At 58.7% G+C, this 15,895-nt stretch overlaps 2 protein-coding genes across 2 annotated transcripts; both read left to right on the top strand.

The window, feature by feature from the left end:
- Nucleotides 1-791: 791 nt before the first annotated feature.
- Nucleotides 792-4,131, top strand: LOC111150011 (interferon-induced transmembrane protein 3-like). The gene is made up of 2 exons (XM_022507323.1): nt 792-3,143; nt 3,794-4,131. Exons 1-2 carry the CDS (start codon nt 2,988-2,990, stop codon nt 3,956-3,958), a joined length of 321 nt encoding a protein of 106 aa, XP_022363031.1. The 5' UTR covers nt 792-2,987; the 3' UTR covers nt 3,959-4,131.
- Nucleotides 4,132-9,334: 5,203 nt separating this feature from the next.
- LOC111149685 (interferon-induced transmembrane protein 1-like) lies at nt 9,335-10,575 on the top strand. The gene is made up of 2 exons (XM_022506907.1): nt 9,335-9,666; nt 10,289-10,575. The coding sequence occupies exons 1-2, from the start codon at nt 9,418-9,420 to the stop codon at nt 10,478-10,480; spliced, it is 441 nt and encodes a 146-aa protein (XP_022362615.1). The 5' UTR covers nt 9,335-9,417; the 3' UTR covers nt 10,481-10,575.
- Nucleotides 10,576-15,895: the final 5,320 nt, after the last annotated feature.

Here is a 15,895-nt window from a genome sequence, read left to right as displayed (position 1 = left end):
TTCTGCCCCAGACTCTGGAAACATCTGGTTTGGTAGAGTGTTCGCAGAGATACCAGTTTTATTGTCCTGTGCGATTAGAAAGTTAGGTAAGTTTTCCTAACTGTCACCGAGTTGTTCGCTCCCCTGATTATCTGTCCTCGGGAATTTGCTAGAAAAGTCTTGCAGGGGCACCTGGCGTCTGCCTTTGGCTCAGGTCACAACCCCGGGGTCCTGGGGGAAGCCTGCTTCTCCCTCTCCAGCTCCCTCAGCGTTGTTCCCTCTCTTGCTCTCTCTGTGTCAAAGAAAAAAATGAAATCTTAAAAGAGATAAAGATAAAAGAAAAATTCTTGTAAAACTCTTAAGACTTTAAATAGAACGAGCTTGACTTGTTGTAAACCTTCCAGGGCCGTCTGACAAAGAGCGGCTGGGTCTGGGGGACAGAGGGGGAAGCTGTGTGACTCTCGCTGCCCGTGGGCAGAGACCCAGCAGGGCCAACGGCAGACTCGACGGGAGAGCCCGGCCTGCCCGAGACACATGGGCCGGGGAAGGTGGGTCTCCCTGAGACTCGCCCCTCTTCACACCTGGCTCGAAGCTGCCTTCCGGGTTTTCGACGCTGCCCGTGGCTGTGACTTCAGCAGGCCACGAACCCAACTCTATTTTATTATTTCTTTTTAGTTTTCGTTTGAGTTCCCATGAGTTCGCACGCAGTGTGCCGTTGGCTTCAGGTGTGCAACACAGCGACTCAGCACTTGCGTCCAGCTCCCAGTGCACGTCCCTGATGTCCTCCCCGGGTCCCCCCATCCCCCTGCCCAGCCGCCCTCTGGGGTGACCCGCAGTGTGTTCTCTAGGGTTAAGTGAGAGTCTGTTTCTCTCTCTTTTTTCCCTTTGCTTATTTGTTGTTTCTGAAATTCCGCATCTGAGAGGAATCATGTCACTTTGTCTGACTTCTCTTGCTCAGGGTTACCCTCTCGGGCTCCACACACGTCACCGCGAACGGCGAGCGGTCATTCTTTCTGACGGCCGAGGGATGCCCCGGACATACGGACACACCCTGTCTGTACCCACTCGTCCGCAGAGACGGACGTGGACCATCTCCCTCGTCCGGCTGCTGTCGACAGCGCTGCTGGGAACGCTGGGGCGTGTGAGCCCCTCACGGCTTCTCTGTGTCATGCGGGGGAGTCCCCAGCGCGCGACCGCTGGGGCGGGGGCGGCTCCATGTCCCCTCCCCGAGGACCCTCCCCGCCGCATCCCCGCGTGGCTGCCCCAGCTCGCGTCCCACCCGCAGGGACGAGGGCTCCCCTTCGTCCGCGTCCTCACCGACACTGGCGTTTCCCAACTCGCTCTGGCCCTTCTGACAGGCGTCACGTGCCGTCGCGTCGCGGTTCCGATGCGTTTTCCGATGCTGAGTGAGGTTGAGCATCTTTTCCGTCTCTGTGGGCCGTCGGGGTGTCGTCTTGGAAGTGTCCGCGTCTCCTGCCCATTTCTTATCTGCATTGTCCGTTGTTTGAGGGCTGAGTTTGGTGAGTTCTTTACAGATTTTAGACGCTGACCCGTTGTCCGGTGCGCCACTTGCAGACACCGTCTCCCGCTCTGTAGACCACCTGTGGTCCCCGGCCACTCCTCTGCTGCGCAGAAGCTTTGCATCCTGACGTCTCAGGAGTTCAGTTTTGCTTCTGTTTCCCTGGCGTCTGGGGCCTCGTCCAGGAAGAAGCTGCTCGCGACCAAGAGGCCACGGAGGGAGGGCGCTGTGGTGTGTCTGCTAGGACTGTGATGGCTTCCTGTCCGCGTTTACGTCTTTCATCCAGTTTGTATTTATTTTCCACAAACCCAATTTTAAATATTCCAGTAAGCACATTTTAAAAGAGCAAAAGGAAATAAGTAAGATTTACTTTAATGATCTATTTTATTTACGCCAATAAATGCAAGATATCTCAACATATAATCAGTAAAAAATATCATCAATGAAACACATTATATCTTACCAAAAATGTTTTTCTCACCAAGTCTTCAAAATGATGAGTTTTTATGCTTACTACCCTTTTCCATTGGAACTCAACCAGCCTGGAAGCCCTCACAGGAGTGGGAGTCAAGAGGGAGGAGCCCTGGAGGGGCAGTGTGGAGAGCAGGGCCACTAGCTGTGGCCACACGACAGGACAGGGCCGAAGCACTGGGGGTCTCGGAAGCTCCAGCGCGGACGGGGACGGATGCTGACCGGGGCCCGCAGGAGCAGAGCAGCAGGGTCTGGAGGGACGTTGAACGAGGGCTGGGGAAGGAGCCAGGCCTCTGCCGGCGTTCCTTCTGGTGTGCGAGGGGTGACGACCACCCCTTCAGCCCCACCCCAGGGCCTGCTTTACCGTAGGTGAAACGCTTCTCTTGCTCTGATGAACTCACCTTTCCGTGGCGGTGGATCGCGGGCGGAAGAGGTGCAAGTGCAGGTGAGGGAAGGGCCTGCGGTGGGGCAAGCCCCTTCCGAGAGCGGCTCTCTACCCTTCCCCCCAGATCCTCCCCTGCAGGTGGCCCGATGGGGGCAGGGCGAGGGAGGACTGCGCCCAGGGGCTGCCGCCTGGCCAGGAGCCTCCAGTCTTCCGGGCGCAGGGGCTCCTCACCTCCTGGAGCACCCGGTGATCTTGCTCCTCGGGACCCTGGAGAGACGCTGGAGGCTCCTTCTGGGAGAGGCCACGCAGGCCGCTGGGCCTGACCCCCACACACAGAGCACTCAGGTCCTGACCTCGGGGGCTGGTCCGCCTCTTACAGCCGCCAAGTCACCCAGTTGCAAAACGGCAGGAAAGACACACTTGGGTGGGGAAGGCGGAAGGAAGCTGACACGGGGAGGGGGACCCTGATTTGGGGCTGAGCCCTACCGGGGGCCACTGCCCACAGCCGGGCCTCACCCTACAAGTGGTTAGGACTCTGGCGACCTAATTGCACTCCCTGGCCTTCCTTCCCCGGCGAGGACACGACGTCCGCTAAGCTTAAACACGGTCCAGCAAGACCATCAGGCTGCCGTCATGGAGAACCCCCAGAGTTCGGCTCCCAAGACCACCACCGTGATCGACATCCAGACGGAGATGCCCATGCGGGACCACATCGTCTGGTCCCTGTTCAACACCATCTTCTTGAACTGGTGCTGCCTGGGCTTCGTGGCCTTTGCCTACTCTGTGAAGGTGCCTGTGCGGGGTTGGGGGGGTTGGGGGGGCTCTCCCGGGAGGTGCAGGAGCAGTGAGCCCGCGGGGGTCCGCCTGGCCAGAGGGCGTGTGGGGTGTGGGAGGCCCGAGGGTGTGCGTGTGTGTACGAGTGTGAGTGTGTGCGTGTGTGCGTGGGACCGCTCCCAGGGAGAGCCCAGGCTGAGGCTGCACAGGCAGGGAGGATGTGGGGATGGCAGGGTCAGCCCATTTCCCCACCGTCCCCAAGAAGTTCTCCCTCCCAGCCCAAGTGGGGACACTCCAACCTCACACTGTGGATTAAGACCTCAAGTCTGGTGCAAAAGAAGCAAAAGGCACTCAAAGTCTGCTCCCCCGTGATGGGGCGTGAGGCCAGTGAAGGGGCCAAAGCAGAGGGAGGACAAGCCTTGGGGTCTCCTGAGAGGCTGAGAGGCTGAGGAAGGAGAGGGAGGCCCCAGGAGGGAGGGGCCCATGGCGGCAGTTGGGGGACAGACACGAGGACAGACACAGCAGAAGGCTCCTGCTCAGGCTCTGGGGAATGGGAGGGTTAAGGGCAGGTGGACCCTGCTGCTCTGGGCAGGGACCACCCCGGGGTGGGGGAGGAGGCACCCGAGGACCCTGTCCTGACCCCACCCTCCATCTCTCCCCCACAGTCCAGGGACCGGAAGATGGTGGGTGACATGACTGGGGCCCAGACTTATGCCTCCACCGCCAAGTGCCTGAACACCTGTGCCCTGGTCTTGGGCCTCCTGCTGACCATCACTTCTATAGTTATTGTTTTCACCCACTTACAGTTCGCACTGTCATTCAGAATTTAAGGCAACAGATAGGGTGCTATGAGCTGCCTATGGCCAAGGACCCCATCATCCACCACGCGCTGCTGGCCCTGCCCCGGGGCCTCTGGCCCTGCCCCTTAGCGCCCAGCCCTTTGCACTGTGTTTGCAGACCTGCCTGGCTACAGCTGAGTTCAATAAAGTGCACTTGCGTGTGACGGCGCTGTGACGTCTCCTGGGGGTGGGGGGCGCTGCCGGAGTCCCTAGCCTGCCCTGAGACTCAGCCCACCTCCCCACACCCTGCCCAGCTGTGGGGCTCTGAGGGGCCAGAGCCTGTCCTCAGGTTGTGCTGGTTTCCGGCCCCCTGCTGGGAACGAGAGCGGGACCAGGGCCCTAGGATGGGGGTCCCCGACCCAAGGACGTCCCGTGTCCAGAACACCCTTGGTCCCAAGGGTGGGGCTCCCTGACGCTCAGGGGTGCGGACACACTGGTGCTGGGGGGAGTGGGCAGCTCAGGGCCTGGGGGGAGGATGCGGGCTCCTGTCTCTGTGGGTGCGGCTGGTGGAGACCCGCACCTCCCAGCCCCTCCGGCGGATCCAGACATGGCTGCCTCGTGCTGCTGCCTCCTCCAGCCCACCAGCTCTGTCCTTGCTCCCCGGGGTAGGGACAGCCCTCGAGTGGCCTGGGGGAGGGACAGAGCTCTGGGCTGTGGACTGACTGCAGAAGCCAGTCGTCAGACTTGGCGGCTAAGCCCCAGGGACAGAAAGCCTGAGCGGAAGGCCTCACTCCCTCCACCCGACCTGGCCGGGCCCTGCAGGGTGGAGCAGCTGCCCAGGGCCCCGGGGAGGGTCTCCCAGCCCCCAGGGACCCTTGGGCATTGGGTGGGAGCTTTCGTTGGAGGCTGGGCTGCCCGTGGGGGGGTGGGGGCCATCCTCTGCCCCGTGCAGGAGGAGCTGGCCCCAGGCGGGTGTTCCTGTCTGAGGCCCCACAGGGGGTGCGTGGGGGACCCACTCCCACAGTCACCCTGGAGAGGCTGGAGAAGCCCGGGCGGCCACAGGCGGGTGTCAGCGTGGAAACCCCTTCTCCAGGGGCACCTTGCCCTCTGGGGCAGCCAGGCTTGCCAGGGTCCCAGCAGTGGGGCCGGGCCAGTCCCGGGGCTCCCCTTGAAGTCAGCAGTGGTCACGCTGGGTTCTGTGTTTGGTCCCGGAAGCCCTGAGGGATGGACGGCACCACGAGCACACCCCCCGCGTCCACCTGCGCAGTACTGGGCCCCTGGGCTGGCCGCTGCCTGGAGATCCCCTGGCCAGCCCTCAAAGTGCACAGGCGCCCCGGATCCCCAGCACCCCTCTGTGTGAGCAGCAGCAGGACTGCCCGGGGCAGGTGGGCCTTACAGGGGGGACTCTGGAAAGACCTGCTTCTGGCCGCTGGGGGCTGGCTGGGGTCAGGGAGTGTGCCACCACTAGCCCCAGCACCCTGCCTGGGGTGGCTCCCACCTTCCCGGACCCGGTGCGCTGAGGTAGGGCCCCTGGGATCTGGCAGAGTGTCCCACCATCAGTCTCCCCTCCAGCTCACCGTTCCCAGTTTCTACCTCATCTAATGGGGACTATACACCACATTCCTGGAGCCCCCTCGGAGGGATGGCCCCACCTCCCACTGTCCTGCCCAGGGTCCATCCTGAACTCCAGGACAGAGCACGAGAAGCTCGAAAACCCTGCACACGGCTATGCCAGGCAGATGGATGGCGAGGGCCATGGGACTCGGTGGAGAGCAAGGTGACCTCCTCTGCCCCAGGATGGACGGTGCGACAGGAGTGCTGTTAACGGGGTGTGCAGGCCAGGCAGGCTGCTAAGGGCCGGGACAGCCATAGGACCCGGCAGCAGAATTCTAGAGACCGTTACAGCCTGTTCCAAGAGGCCAGACAGAAGCCCAGGCATATGATGCTCACAGCTTCTTCCAGCCAAGGAAGCAAGGATGGGGAACCAGGGCCATGTGACAGCATCTCCGCAGAAACACAGGCCTGAGCTCTGCTGTGAGCTGATCTCAGACAAAATCCGACCACTGAGTGAGGTTGGAGCCCGCAGTTGGAAGGGTGCGGCCACCAAGAGCTTTGTGCAAAATCCCACCCCTCCCCACGTCCCCACGGCACCCAGGGCAGGTCCTTTCTACTGGGCCCTGGTGGACATGGGATGGGTGACCAGAGAAAGTGCTGGACTCAGGGCCCAGGTGAATATCCCAACAGGCAAAGCCTTATCCTGGCCCCTCTTTTAGGTGGAGCACAAAGGTTTCAAGGAATCATGGGGCTCCAGGCCCACGTCAATCTCTCTGTGGGACTCTTATCCCTTCCCAGGAGGCTTTCCCACTCCTCAGATCAGTAATGGCACCAGAAGTAAATGGCGACTGGCCGGTGGGCTGACCAGGTGGGGGACAGACGTCCTTCCTACTCCCTACCCCCCAGCTGGGAGAGAAATAAAAAACATCAGAAACCAGGGCCACACTCCAGCCTGATGGGTACAGGGGCACTGGTCCCCACCGAACCTCTGCTTCATCCCTAGTCTGACCTTCAGACCCAGGTGGAGCCTGGCAGACACAGCGGACTGCCTGACAGTGACCCAGTGGGGGCCCCACGCGCGGCTGACACCTGCTGTCCTGAGGGCTGGGGTGTGTGGACAGTCACCTGCCGGAGCTGTTCCTGTCTTCTCTCTGAAAACGGACGTGGGCCACCGGGTGTCCCTGGGGCTGACCTACCCACCATGAGCAGGGCTGTACTGGACCCACCAAGTCAGAGCTTTGAGTGGGCCCGCACCTGCTCCTGCCGGGGCCCACGAGAGGCCGGAGGCAGAACCTTCCAGATCAGTGAGGCCGTTTGCTCTACCCGTGTCATCCAGCTGCTGTCCCACACCTGTCCCTCGACTCCTGCCTGGGCTGCAGGGACAACCCCTTGGAACCGAGGATGGGAAGGAAGAATTCCTGGCCTGGTTCTCCGTGGGTCAGTTCAGCGTGAGGCAGGAAGCTGGACAGAGATGCGACTGCAACGCTGGCCCATGCCACGGTGTGCTGAAGCCCCGGCGAAGGGACTGGTCAGTGGGCAGAGAGGCAGGCAGACACTGGCCTTCCTCTCCGTGGGGGGTGACGTGGGGACTCCTAGATGGGCACGGAGAAGGCCTCCGGGCGCTGCAGGGGCGGCGGGAGCCAGGCTGCGGAGCTGGGGATCCGGGGCTGGAGGGAGGCCGCACACAGACCGAGGGTGCGCGTCTCATCCAGGCCAAGACCGTCCCCTCCCGTCGCAGAGGCGCTCCACGGCCCGGATTCTGCGACCCGCGCTGAGCTTGGCCGGGATGGAGTGAAGCCCGGAGAAGCCTGGACCCCGTCCACCGCAGGAGCCCGAAGTCACCCGTGCTCAGGAATAGCCCGCGGCCAGTCCCAGCGCGGGGGAGGGGCGCCAACCTCCTCAGGCGCCCACGGGAGAGCCGCCCCCTCCGCGAGCAGGGATATCACCATGGTGGCGGGGGATGAGCCGCGGTGGGAGGGGCACCCCCAGACCCTGCGGAGAGCGGCCGGTCAGGACTTGGGCCCAGGAGCGCGGGGGGCGGCTACACTCCGGGTGTGTACATGGGCCGGGTTGATGGGTCCACTCCTGGTGATGAGGGAGCAGGAGCTGGCTGAGGACAAAGCAGAAGCTGGCACCTTGCACCCCTCTCCACCCGCTCCCCTCGGTAATGTGGGTGACATTCCTCAGGCACCCCTGACTGCCATAAGCGAGAAACAAATAGTTAACTGCAGAGATCACAATCCTGCAAGACAGTCTCCCTTGGTGTACAAATGTCCTAGAGATCTACAAACAAAGAAGTTACCTTATCAATAGCACAATTTCCAGAGGCAAATAACTCAGTTCCTCAGCCCTAAATAAAGTTAAATTTCTTCTAAATCTAAATCTCACTAACAAAGACACTTGATAGCAGAAATGTGAATGGCTTGATAGCGGAAATGTGAATGGCTGGCCAAAAGACAACATTGGATCAAGCCACAAGGCCTCCAGTATCCGGGCACCACCGTGCAGGCCCTCTTTAGCATATGAAAGTTCCGTTGAAACCTCCCTTCCCCTCACCTTCCCCCGAGGGCAGGGTACATAACCTGCCATCCCTCACAACCCGGGGCAGCAGCTCTTCCTGCCCGCGGGTCCTGTCCTCCGGCTTTAATAAACCACCATTTTGCACCAAAGATGTCTCAAGAATTCTTTCTTGGTCATCGGCTCTGGACCTCACCCCACCGAACCTCACCTAGGTTCTAGAACTTCATCACTGGGGCACAGTGGGTCCACAGGACAGCAGAACCACACACTGGCAGGATTTAACAGAAGACTGGGTTCCAGGGGACACCTGACTGGGGGGAAACCCCGAGGTGGTCACTTGGGGAACCCCGAGGCGGGAAGCAGATGACACCTGTGAGGGGACCCAGGGAGGGGCTGAAATGGTGGGAACCTGGAAAATGGGCGACCGGGGCCAGAGACCCAGACCTCATGCTGGTCTGGGGGCCCTGAGCCAACTGGGCCTCTAGGGTGAGGGCAAGAGCTCCTAACAGGCCAGGCCCGGCCTGGGCCATCGGCTCTCCACACCCCGCTCCATGCAGGCCAGGACCACAGGCAGCAAGAGGACGACTGAGCCTTCACTCTTAGAAAGAGCTGAGTCCTGGCTACTGACCTGAGGTGATGCTCTCCTGAGAAGTGGGCACAGGCCGGACAGCCGAGGAGGAAGGCCGGACGTCCTCCTGGAACCACAGAGCAACACCTAGTGACCCGATGGGGGCAGCAGTGAGGAGGATAGCTGGGCGTGCACAGTGTGCTGGCCACGTGCTCCCAGTGGCTGCCGCCTGGCCCAGAGTCTTCCTGTCTCCCACCACAGTGGGCTCCTCTTGTCCCGAGGCGCCCAGTGATCTCACTCCCAGTAACCCCCTGGAGGCTCCTTCCAGGACAGGAAACACAACAGGCTGCTGGGCCAGACCTGCGTGCATAATAACCACCCCCCCCGCCCCCCGGCCCCCAGCATGGACTTCAGAACCAGGGAAGGTCAACAGACAGGAGGCCTGTGACCCCTGAAGGATGGGCTTTGAGGCTTGGGGGCTCTCTCTGGCGGCTGGAGTCTGGATGGGGCCTGAGAGGCCTGCAGCGGATGTGGGTCTGGGTTGGGGGCAAGGGTGGGGAGACGCACAAGCTAGGGAAGGTCCGCAGGACCCCTTCTCCATCCGGAGTGAGGCGAGCGGGAGCGGAGACAGGAAGCCCTCGGGGACAACCAGCCCCCTGAGACCTCTGCCCTCCCGACGGCGCCCCCCGCACTGGTGTAACCCGACACTGAACAGTTGGGTCCGCCTCCTGGGACCCAGCCCATTCCCAAGTTCCTCGAACACCAAAAAAGGAATCTTTGGAGAAATCGAAACTACTGGGAAAGGGAGGGCCCAGAGCGTGGTCGGTCGTGTATCCGCGTCCGCACCACAGGGTCTCCGTGTCCCACCATGAGCCACAACGCCCAGCCCTTCTTCCCTGGCACCCACGCCGGCGTCCCCCCGACCTACGAGATGCTCAAGGAGGAGCACGAGGTGGCTGTGCTCGGGCCCCCCCAGAGCTCGGCTCCCGTGACCACCACCGTGATCAACATCCGTGGTGAGACAGCCGTGCCCGACCACATCGTCTGGTCCCTGTTCAACACCATCTTCTTGAACTGGTGCTGCCTGGGCTTCGTGGCCTTCGCCTACTCAGTGAAGGTGCGTGTGCGGGGTTGGGGGGGGCTCTCCCGGGAGGTGCAGGTGCCCACGGGGGTCCGCCTAGCCAGAGGGTGCGCACGTGTGTGCGCGCTGGTGCGTGCATGTAGAGGACTGTGTGTGTATGTGTGCGTGTGAGTGACTGTGTACGATGTGAGCGAGTGTGTGCACGCGCGTGTGTTTGCAGTGAGGCTGCAGGAAGGGGCCTGGGGATGGCCATGAGCGGCCTTTGTCCCCAGGATTCCAAGGACTTCCCCTGCTGACCAGTGCTGGAAGTCACAGCCCTCGGATGCACTGGAGGCTCTAAGGCTCTCCCAGTAAGAACAAAGGAACTTACAGGAAACCGCCCCCACCCATGGCCGTAGGGTGTGAGGCCAGGGAAGGGGCCAAAGCAGAGGGAGGACAAGCCCTGGGGTCCCCTGAGAGGCTGAGAGGCTGAGGAAGGAGAGGGAGGCCCCAGGAGGGAGGGGCCCACGGCGGCGGGGGTGGTTCTTGCTCAGGCTCCAGGGAATGGGAGGGTGAAGGGCAGGTGGATCCTGCTGCTCTGGGCAGGGATCACCCCGGGGTGGGGGCAGAGGCACCTGAGGACCCGGTCCTGACCCCACCCTCCATCTCTCCCCCGCAGTCCAGGGACCGGAAGATGGTGGGTGACATGATTGGGGCCCAGACTTACGCCTCCACCGCCAAGTGCCTGAACATCTGGGCCCTGGTCTTGGGCCTCCTGCTGACCATCACGTTCATCACCCTTTTTGTCACTGGATCGCTGATGATTCCGCAGATGATTTCCGAGATGGTCAGACAGTATGGAGGCTACTAGGAGCTGCCCGTGGCCTGAGGCTGTCCCCCGGGCCGCAGCCTTTTCTGTCCGCGTCAGTCTACCGTTGCAGTCAATAAAGCGCTTGTGTGTGGGGTGCCGTGTTTTCACAGATTCCCCATCCTGCCTCTGAGAGCATGTGCCCCACTGCCCCCCTGTACTCTGCTCTGTGTTATGTGTGGGGCGGGTGGGCTTGGGCTGAGGCCTGGCCTGTATCTGGTCGCCAGCTGTGGCAACACATGGACGTTGGTTTTAGGTCGAGCTCTCTTCCCAGAGGTCTGCTGTCCTGCCCGAATGGGTTTATCTGGAGAAGGCACGTGCTGGGTTCAGAATGTCCTTAGCGTCCCAGGATCCCTCTGGCTGGGAGAGTTGCAGGGCTCCTGATACGGGCGTCCACAGTCTTCCTCTGGAGCCCTGTCCTCGCAGTGCTCTGCTCTCCAGAGAGCGCTGCACCCTTGCCCTGAGGGGAAGCACCCTTACCTCCTCCTGCCTGGGCCTCCGAATTGTGGACACCAGATGCCCCAAGGCCAACGCTCACCCACAACCAGTGGGACAGCGGTGTGAGGTGGTTGGTAATACCTCCCCCTTCCTCTGCTGCACACTTCGATGCCTGTTGTGGTTCAGCCACACTTGTATCCCTGCCCCAACCGCAGCGACCCACCTCGAGGGTGCGCCACAGGACTTGGGGTACCCCGGGTGGAGGAGGGGCGCTGGCGGATCCGTGCCTAGGGGTTGGGTTGAAAGAGGGCCTGTCGCCCTGATCCCCAGCCGAGTGGGCAGGGAGGCAACCACCTTCCGGCCCAGGACACATCTATGCCCCGCCCCGCCCCGCTGCCCCCTCTGGACTGAACCCCGGCATCTCTGCAGTCCCGCCCATCCATGTCTTCTTGGGATCCCTCCACCCAAAGCCAGAGGGCAGAAACTCCCAAGTGCCATTTGCAGAAGCCTGGGCTGCAGATGCCCCCCACCCACACCGCCCGGCTCCTCTCCGGGCCGCCCTCCCAGTGCCCCACGGTCAGCAGCCAGGACAGTCCAGTGACCTGCGCTTGGCCTGCAGGTGCCTCCCCGCTCAGCTGTGATTGCAGAAGCTCCTCGTCCCAGGGTTGTGTTTGCTGCCGGAGAGGGTGGCCCACCTTGCAGGACCCACACCCCAGTTGCCGTAGCTCTGGTGCGGTTGTGCGGGCTGGGACCGTCTTCCCGAGCTGTGGGTGGGAGGGTGGGAGGCCCGCTCTGCCCTTTCAGCCGGGACGTGGGGGCTGTGGCCGCACCCCTCCCCGGACCCCGCCAGCCCCGCAGGGATGGGAGCGGGTCCTTGCAGCTTCGCCCGCCCCTCGCAAGGCCAACCCTCCCTGGGGCGGTCCCGCTGCCGCTCAGACTGCGGGAGCCCGGGGAGCCGGTGCCTGCGCACTTGGTGGCCCAGCCAGGGGATCCCCAGGCAGCACCCCAGCCGGGGGATGGGGAGTTAGCGGACTGTCCCTGCTGGCGGAGGGGGTGGCGAGGGGCAGGAGCTCAGCCGCCAGCGGTGACGTGCGTGGGAGTCCTTGCCAGGGGACGTGTTTTTGCCTCATCGTCACTTACTTTTACTACGGTTTCTTTAAGGGTATATGATTTCACTTCTTAATCAGATAAAACTTGCAAAACACAAGTTTTTGCCATTTTACCCATGGAAAGTGCACGTGGCCTTTCATGTTTCTGGTGTGTGTAGCTGTCATGACTCTAGTTCTGACTGCCCCCCAACCGCTGACATCAAAAGACATCAGGTACCCACGGAGCACAAACTACGTGGTGCCAACCCCACCCTACAACAGCCCACCTGTGCTGCTTTGGGTGCCCCTTTAGCGGGATTTCCGGTAAGGGCAAGCCTACAGTTCGGGCCTCTTTTGCCTTGTTTGACCGAACTGATATTTTCACGGCTCCCCTGAGCTGCAGCAGGAGTCAGAACTGCGACCCTCTCTCTGGCTGACAAATATCATGTCGTAAGGACATAATGTATTTTGCTTCTTTATTCATCGATCAGTGGACATTTGGGTATTTCCAGTTTTCTTGGCTCTTAGGAATAATGTGTTGGAAACTTTTGTGCGGACACGTTTTTACTTCTCTTCAGTGCTCTAAGGAGTGGAATGACGGTCATGTCACAGCTCGTGTAACTTTTTTTGAAAAGGTCGATTTATATGTTTCAGAAAGAGAAAGCGCACGAGCAAGGGCAGAGGGGGAGGGAGAAGCAGACTTCCTGCTGAGCACAGAGCCTGACCCAGAGATCACCACCGACCCCACCTGAAACCAAGAGCAGGTGGCTCACTGACTGAGCCACCGTCCCGCCCCACCTGCAGCCCTGTGAGGACCCGGCAGGTGGCTGCCAGCCGGTGCAAGGCCTCTGTTTCTCCTTATTCTCACCAACACTTACTTTCACCTCAACAAAGTGAGAGCAGGCCCCCTGATCGGCAGTGGCATGTCGCCGTGGTCCGCCGTGGGTTTCCTCGGTACGTGCTGCTGCTGGCGCCTTCTCACCTGCTCTGCTCATTCATTGGTTGTTCCCGGTCAAGTCTCCGTCCTTTTACTCATCTGGCTGTTGGTCTGGTGGTTCACCTGTGCTCTGAACACTGTCCCGTGTCAGACACAGGAATCTCAAGAGCGTTGTCCTCTTGGAGGTCGCCTTCTCACCTTTGACGTACAAATGTTTTAGTTTGCCAAAGTGCAATTTATCTCTTCTCTTGGTGCTTACGTCCCATTTAAGAAACCCAGTGCCTAATCCAAGGTCCCAAAGTTTATTCTCATATTTCTGTCTGTTCTGTAGTTTAAGCTCTTCTGTTGGGTCTTGGATCCGTTTCGAGTTGACTTTTGTGTGGTCTGTAAGCTAGCGGTCTGACTGTCGTCCTTGCCACGTGGGTCTCTATTGTCTCAGCACCACTGGCACCCTTGTTGAAAATCAGTTCACTGTACATTTTTGTGGGGTTATGACTGGACTCTAAGCTCTCTTCTGTTGGTCTGTATGTCTGTCCTCAAGACAGTGCCCCGCTGTCTGGGTTCCCATGGCTTCACAGTCCGTTTTGAAATCAGGAAGTGTGAGCCCCTATGTAACCGTCCCTCAGAACAATGTACTGCTTAAAATATAACCCATGAGAAATTGTACTAGCCACCAGGCATGCTAGATGTAGGCTTAAGAAAAACATGTACTGGGAACAGGCTTCTTGGGGAGAGGACGATATGAGTCCTTGAAGCCGAGCTGGGGGGGACACCGCCTGCCTCGTTTCCATTATCCGCTTCCCCCAAGAGCACTTGCAGACAACCCTTCTGTATGGGCTTGCTCCCTCTAGGTCACGGACTACGGGGACCAGACAGACTTTGCCTTTCTTCTTACTTATCTACAAGACTCATGGTCTTGTTGGTTGTCACCTCCTTTCTGGTAAATATGAGACCGAGGGGTCTTCTCTCCTGTCGCCCCCCTGCCCCTCCCCCTCCTGTAGCCGACATGTTTGTGCCTCATTCTCCTCCTGTGCGCCGTCGGAAAGCGGCACCCCAACTTTGTTCTGTTTTTCCAAGGTTGTTTTGGACTGACAGTTCCATGTGAATTTTAAGATCAGCTTGTCCATTTCTGGGAAAAAAAAAAAAAAACAGTACGAATTTTGATAGTGATTGCATCAAAACTGTAAATAAATTTAGTCAGTATTGCCGTCTTAATCATGTTAAGAGTTCAGGTGTGGGGGCGCCTGGGTGGCTCAGTGGGTTAAGTCTCTGCCTTCGGCTCAGGTCATGATCTCAGGGTCCTGGGATTGAGCCCCACATCGGGCTCTCTGCTTAGTGAGGAGTCTGCTTCCCCCCGCCCGCTGTCTGTCTCTCTGCCTACTTGTGATCTCTGTCTCTCTCTCTGTCCAATAAATAAATAAAATCTTTTTTTTTTTTAAGATTTTTTTTTTTTAATTTATTTGACAGATCACAAGTAGGCAGAGAGAGACAGGAGGAGGCAGGCTCCCTGCTGAGCAGAGAGCCCGATGCGGGACTCGATCCCAGGACCCTGAGATCGTGACCTGAGCCGAAGGCAGAGGCTTTAACCACTGAGCCACCCAGGTGCCCCAATAAATAAAATCTTTTAAAAAAAAGCAGAATCAGACTCATAAATGCAGAGAACAAACTGATGGTTGTCAGAGGGAGGTGGCGGGGGAAGTGGGGGGCCCAGGCTTCCAGTTAGGGAGTGAATGGGTCAGAAGGACGGGAGGCGCAGCAGAGGCAACGCAGCCGGTGACGCCGCAGCAGTGTTGTCAGGTGACGGACGGCAGCACACTTCCTGTGAGCACAGCACGATACATACTTGCTGGGTCTCTGTGCCGCACGCTTGAGACTAATCTGACGTTGTGTGTCAACCATACTTCTACGTAAAGAATCATCAGTATGATACTCCGTATCAAGAGAAGGAAGAAAGAGCACAGGCTCATCTCAGCTACGACAGAAGAAGTAATTTGACACAATCCAACAAACTTTCATGATAAAAAACATAGTAAAAACCTAAAAATAGAGGGGAAATTCCTCAACCTGATAAAGGACATCTATGGGCAGTTCACAGCTGACGTTATACCCGATGGTGAAAGCCTGAAAGCTCCCGCCCAGATCAGGAACAAGACGAGGACGTCACTTGCCACACACGCATCCCACACTGTAGCTAAGGTTCCAACCAGGGCAGAAGGCAAGAAAGTGAAGGGGGCATCAGGATTGGAAAAAATAAAACCATCACCACCTTGTAATAGAAAAACTTGACAAAATCACTGAAAAATATTACAGACATTAGCAAAATTGCAGGTGATAAAATCAATACACAAAAATCAGTACCAATTGGCAACCCTATGATATAACTAAGAAAACAAGTCCATTTACAACAGTTTCATAAAAAATTACTTGGTAAGAAATTTAACCGAATAGATGCAAGACTTGTGTGCTGAAAACTACAAAATATTGCTGAAAGGAATTAAAGCATAAATAAATGAAATCCATCCTGTGTGCACAGAACTAAACTCTTTTTTTTTTTTTAAAGATTTTATTTATTTGACAGAGATCACAAGTAGGCCGAGAGGCAGACAGAGGAGGGGGGAAGCAGGCTCCCCACTGAGCGGAGAGCCCGATGCGGAGCTGGATCCCAGGACTTGAGATCATGACCTGAGCTGAAGGCAGAGGCTTAACCCACTGAGCCACCCAGGTGCCCCAAAAGTCCCATTTTCAACAAAGCATCATGATAAACAAATAAACAAGAAAGTACGGCTCATACACAGGAAAAAAAGGGGCCAATAGAAACTGTCTTGGAGGGACCCCAGATATTGTAATGCTAGAGAAAGACTTTAAATCAGCTCTTGAAATCTGTTCAAAGACCTGAAAGGAACCACAAAAACAATGTAAAGTATGAGAAGGAACTCCCACCAAGTACGAAATATC

The sequence above is a fragment of the Enhydra lutris genome, unplaced genomic scaffold (assembly GCF_002288905.1).
Source record: "Enhydra lutris kenyoni isolate GAN:26980312 unplaced genomic scaffold, ASM228890v2 scaffoldscaffold22, whole genome shotgun sequence".
Taxonomy (NCBI): domain Eukaryota; kingdom Metazoa; phylum Chordata; class Mammalia; order Carnivora; family Mustelidae; genus Enhydra; species Enhydra lutris.
Note: the sequence above shows the minus strand (reverse complement) of the source record. Positions and strands in the feature narration are given on the sequence as shown.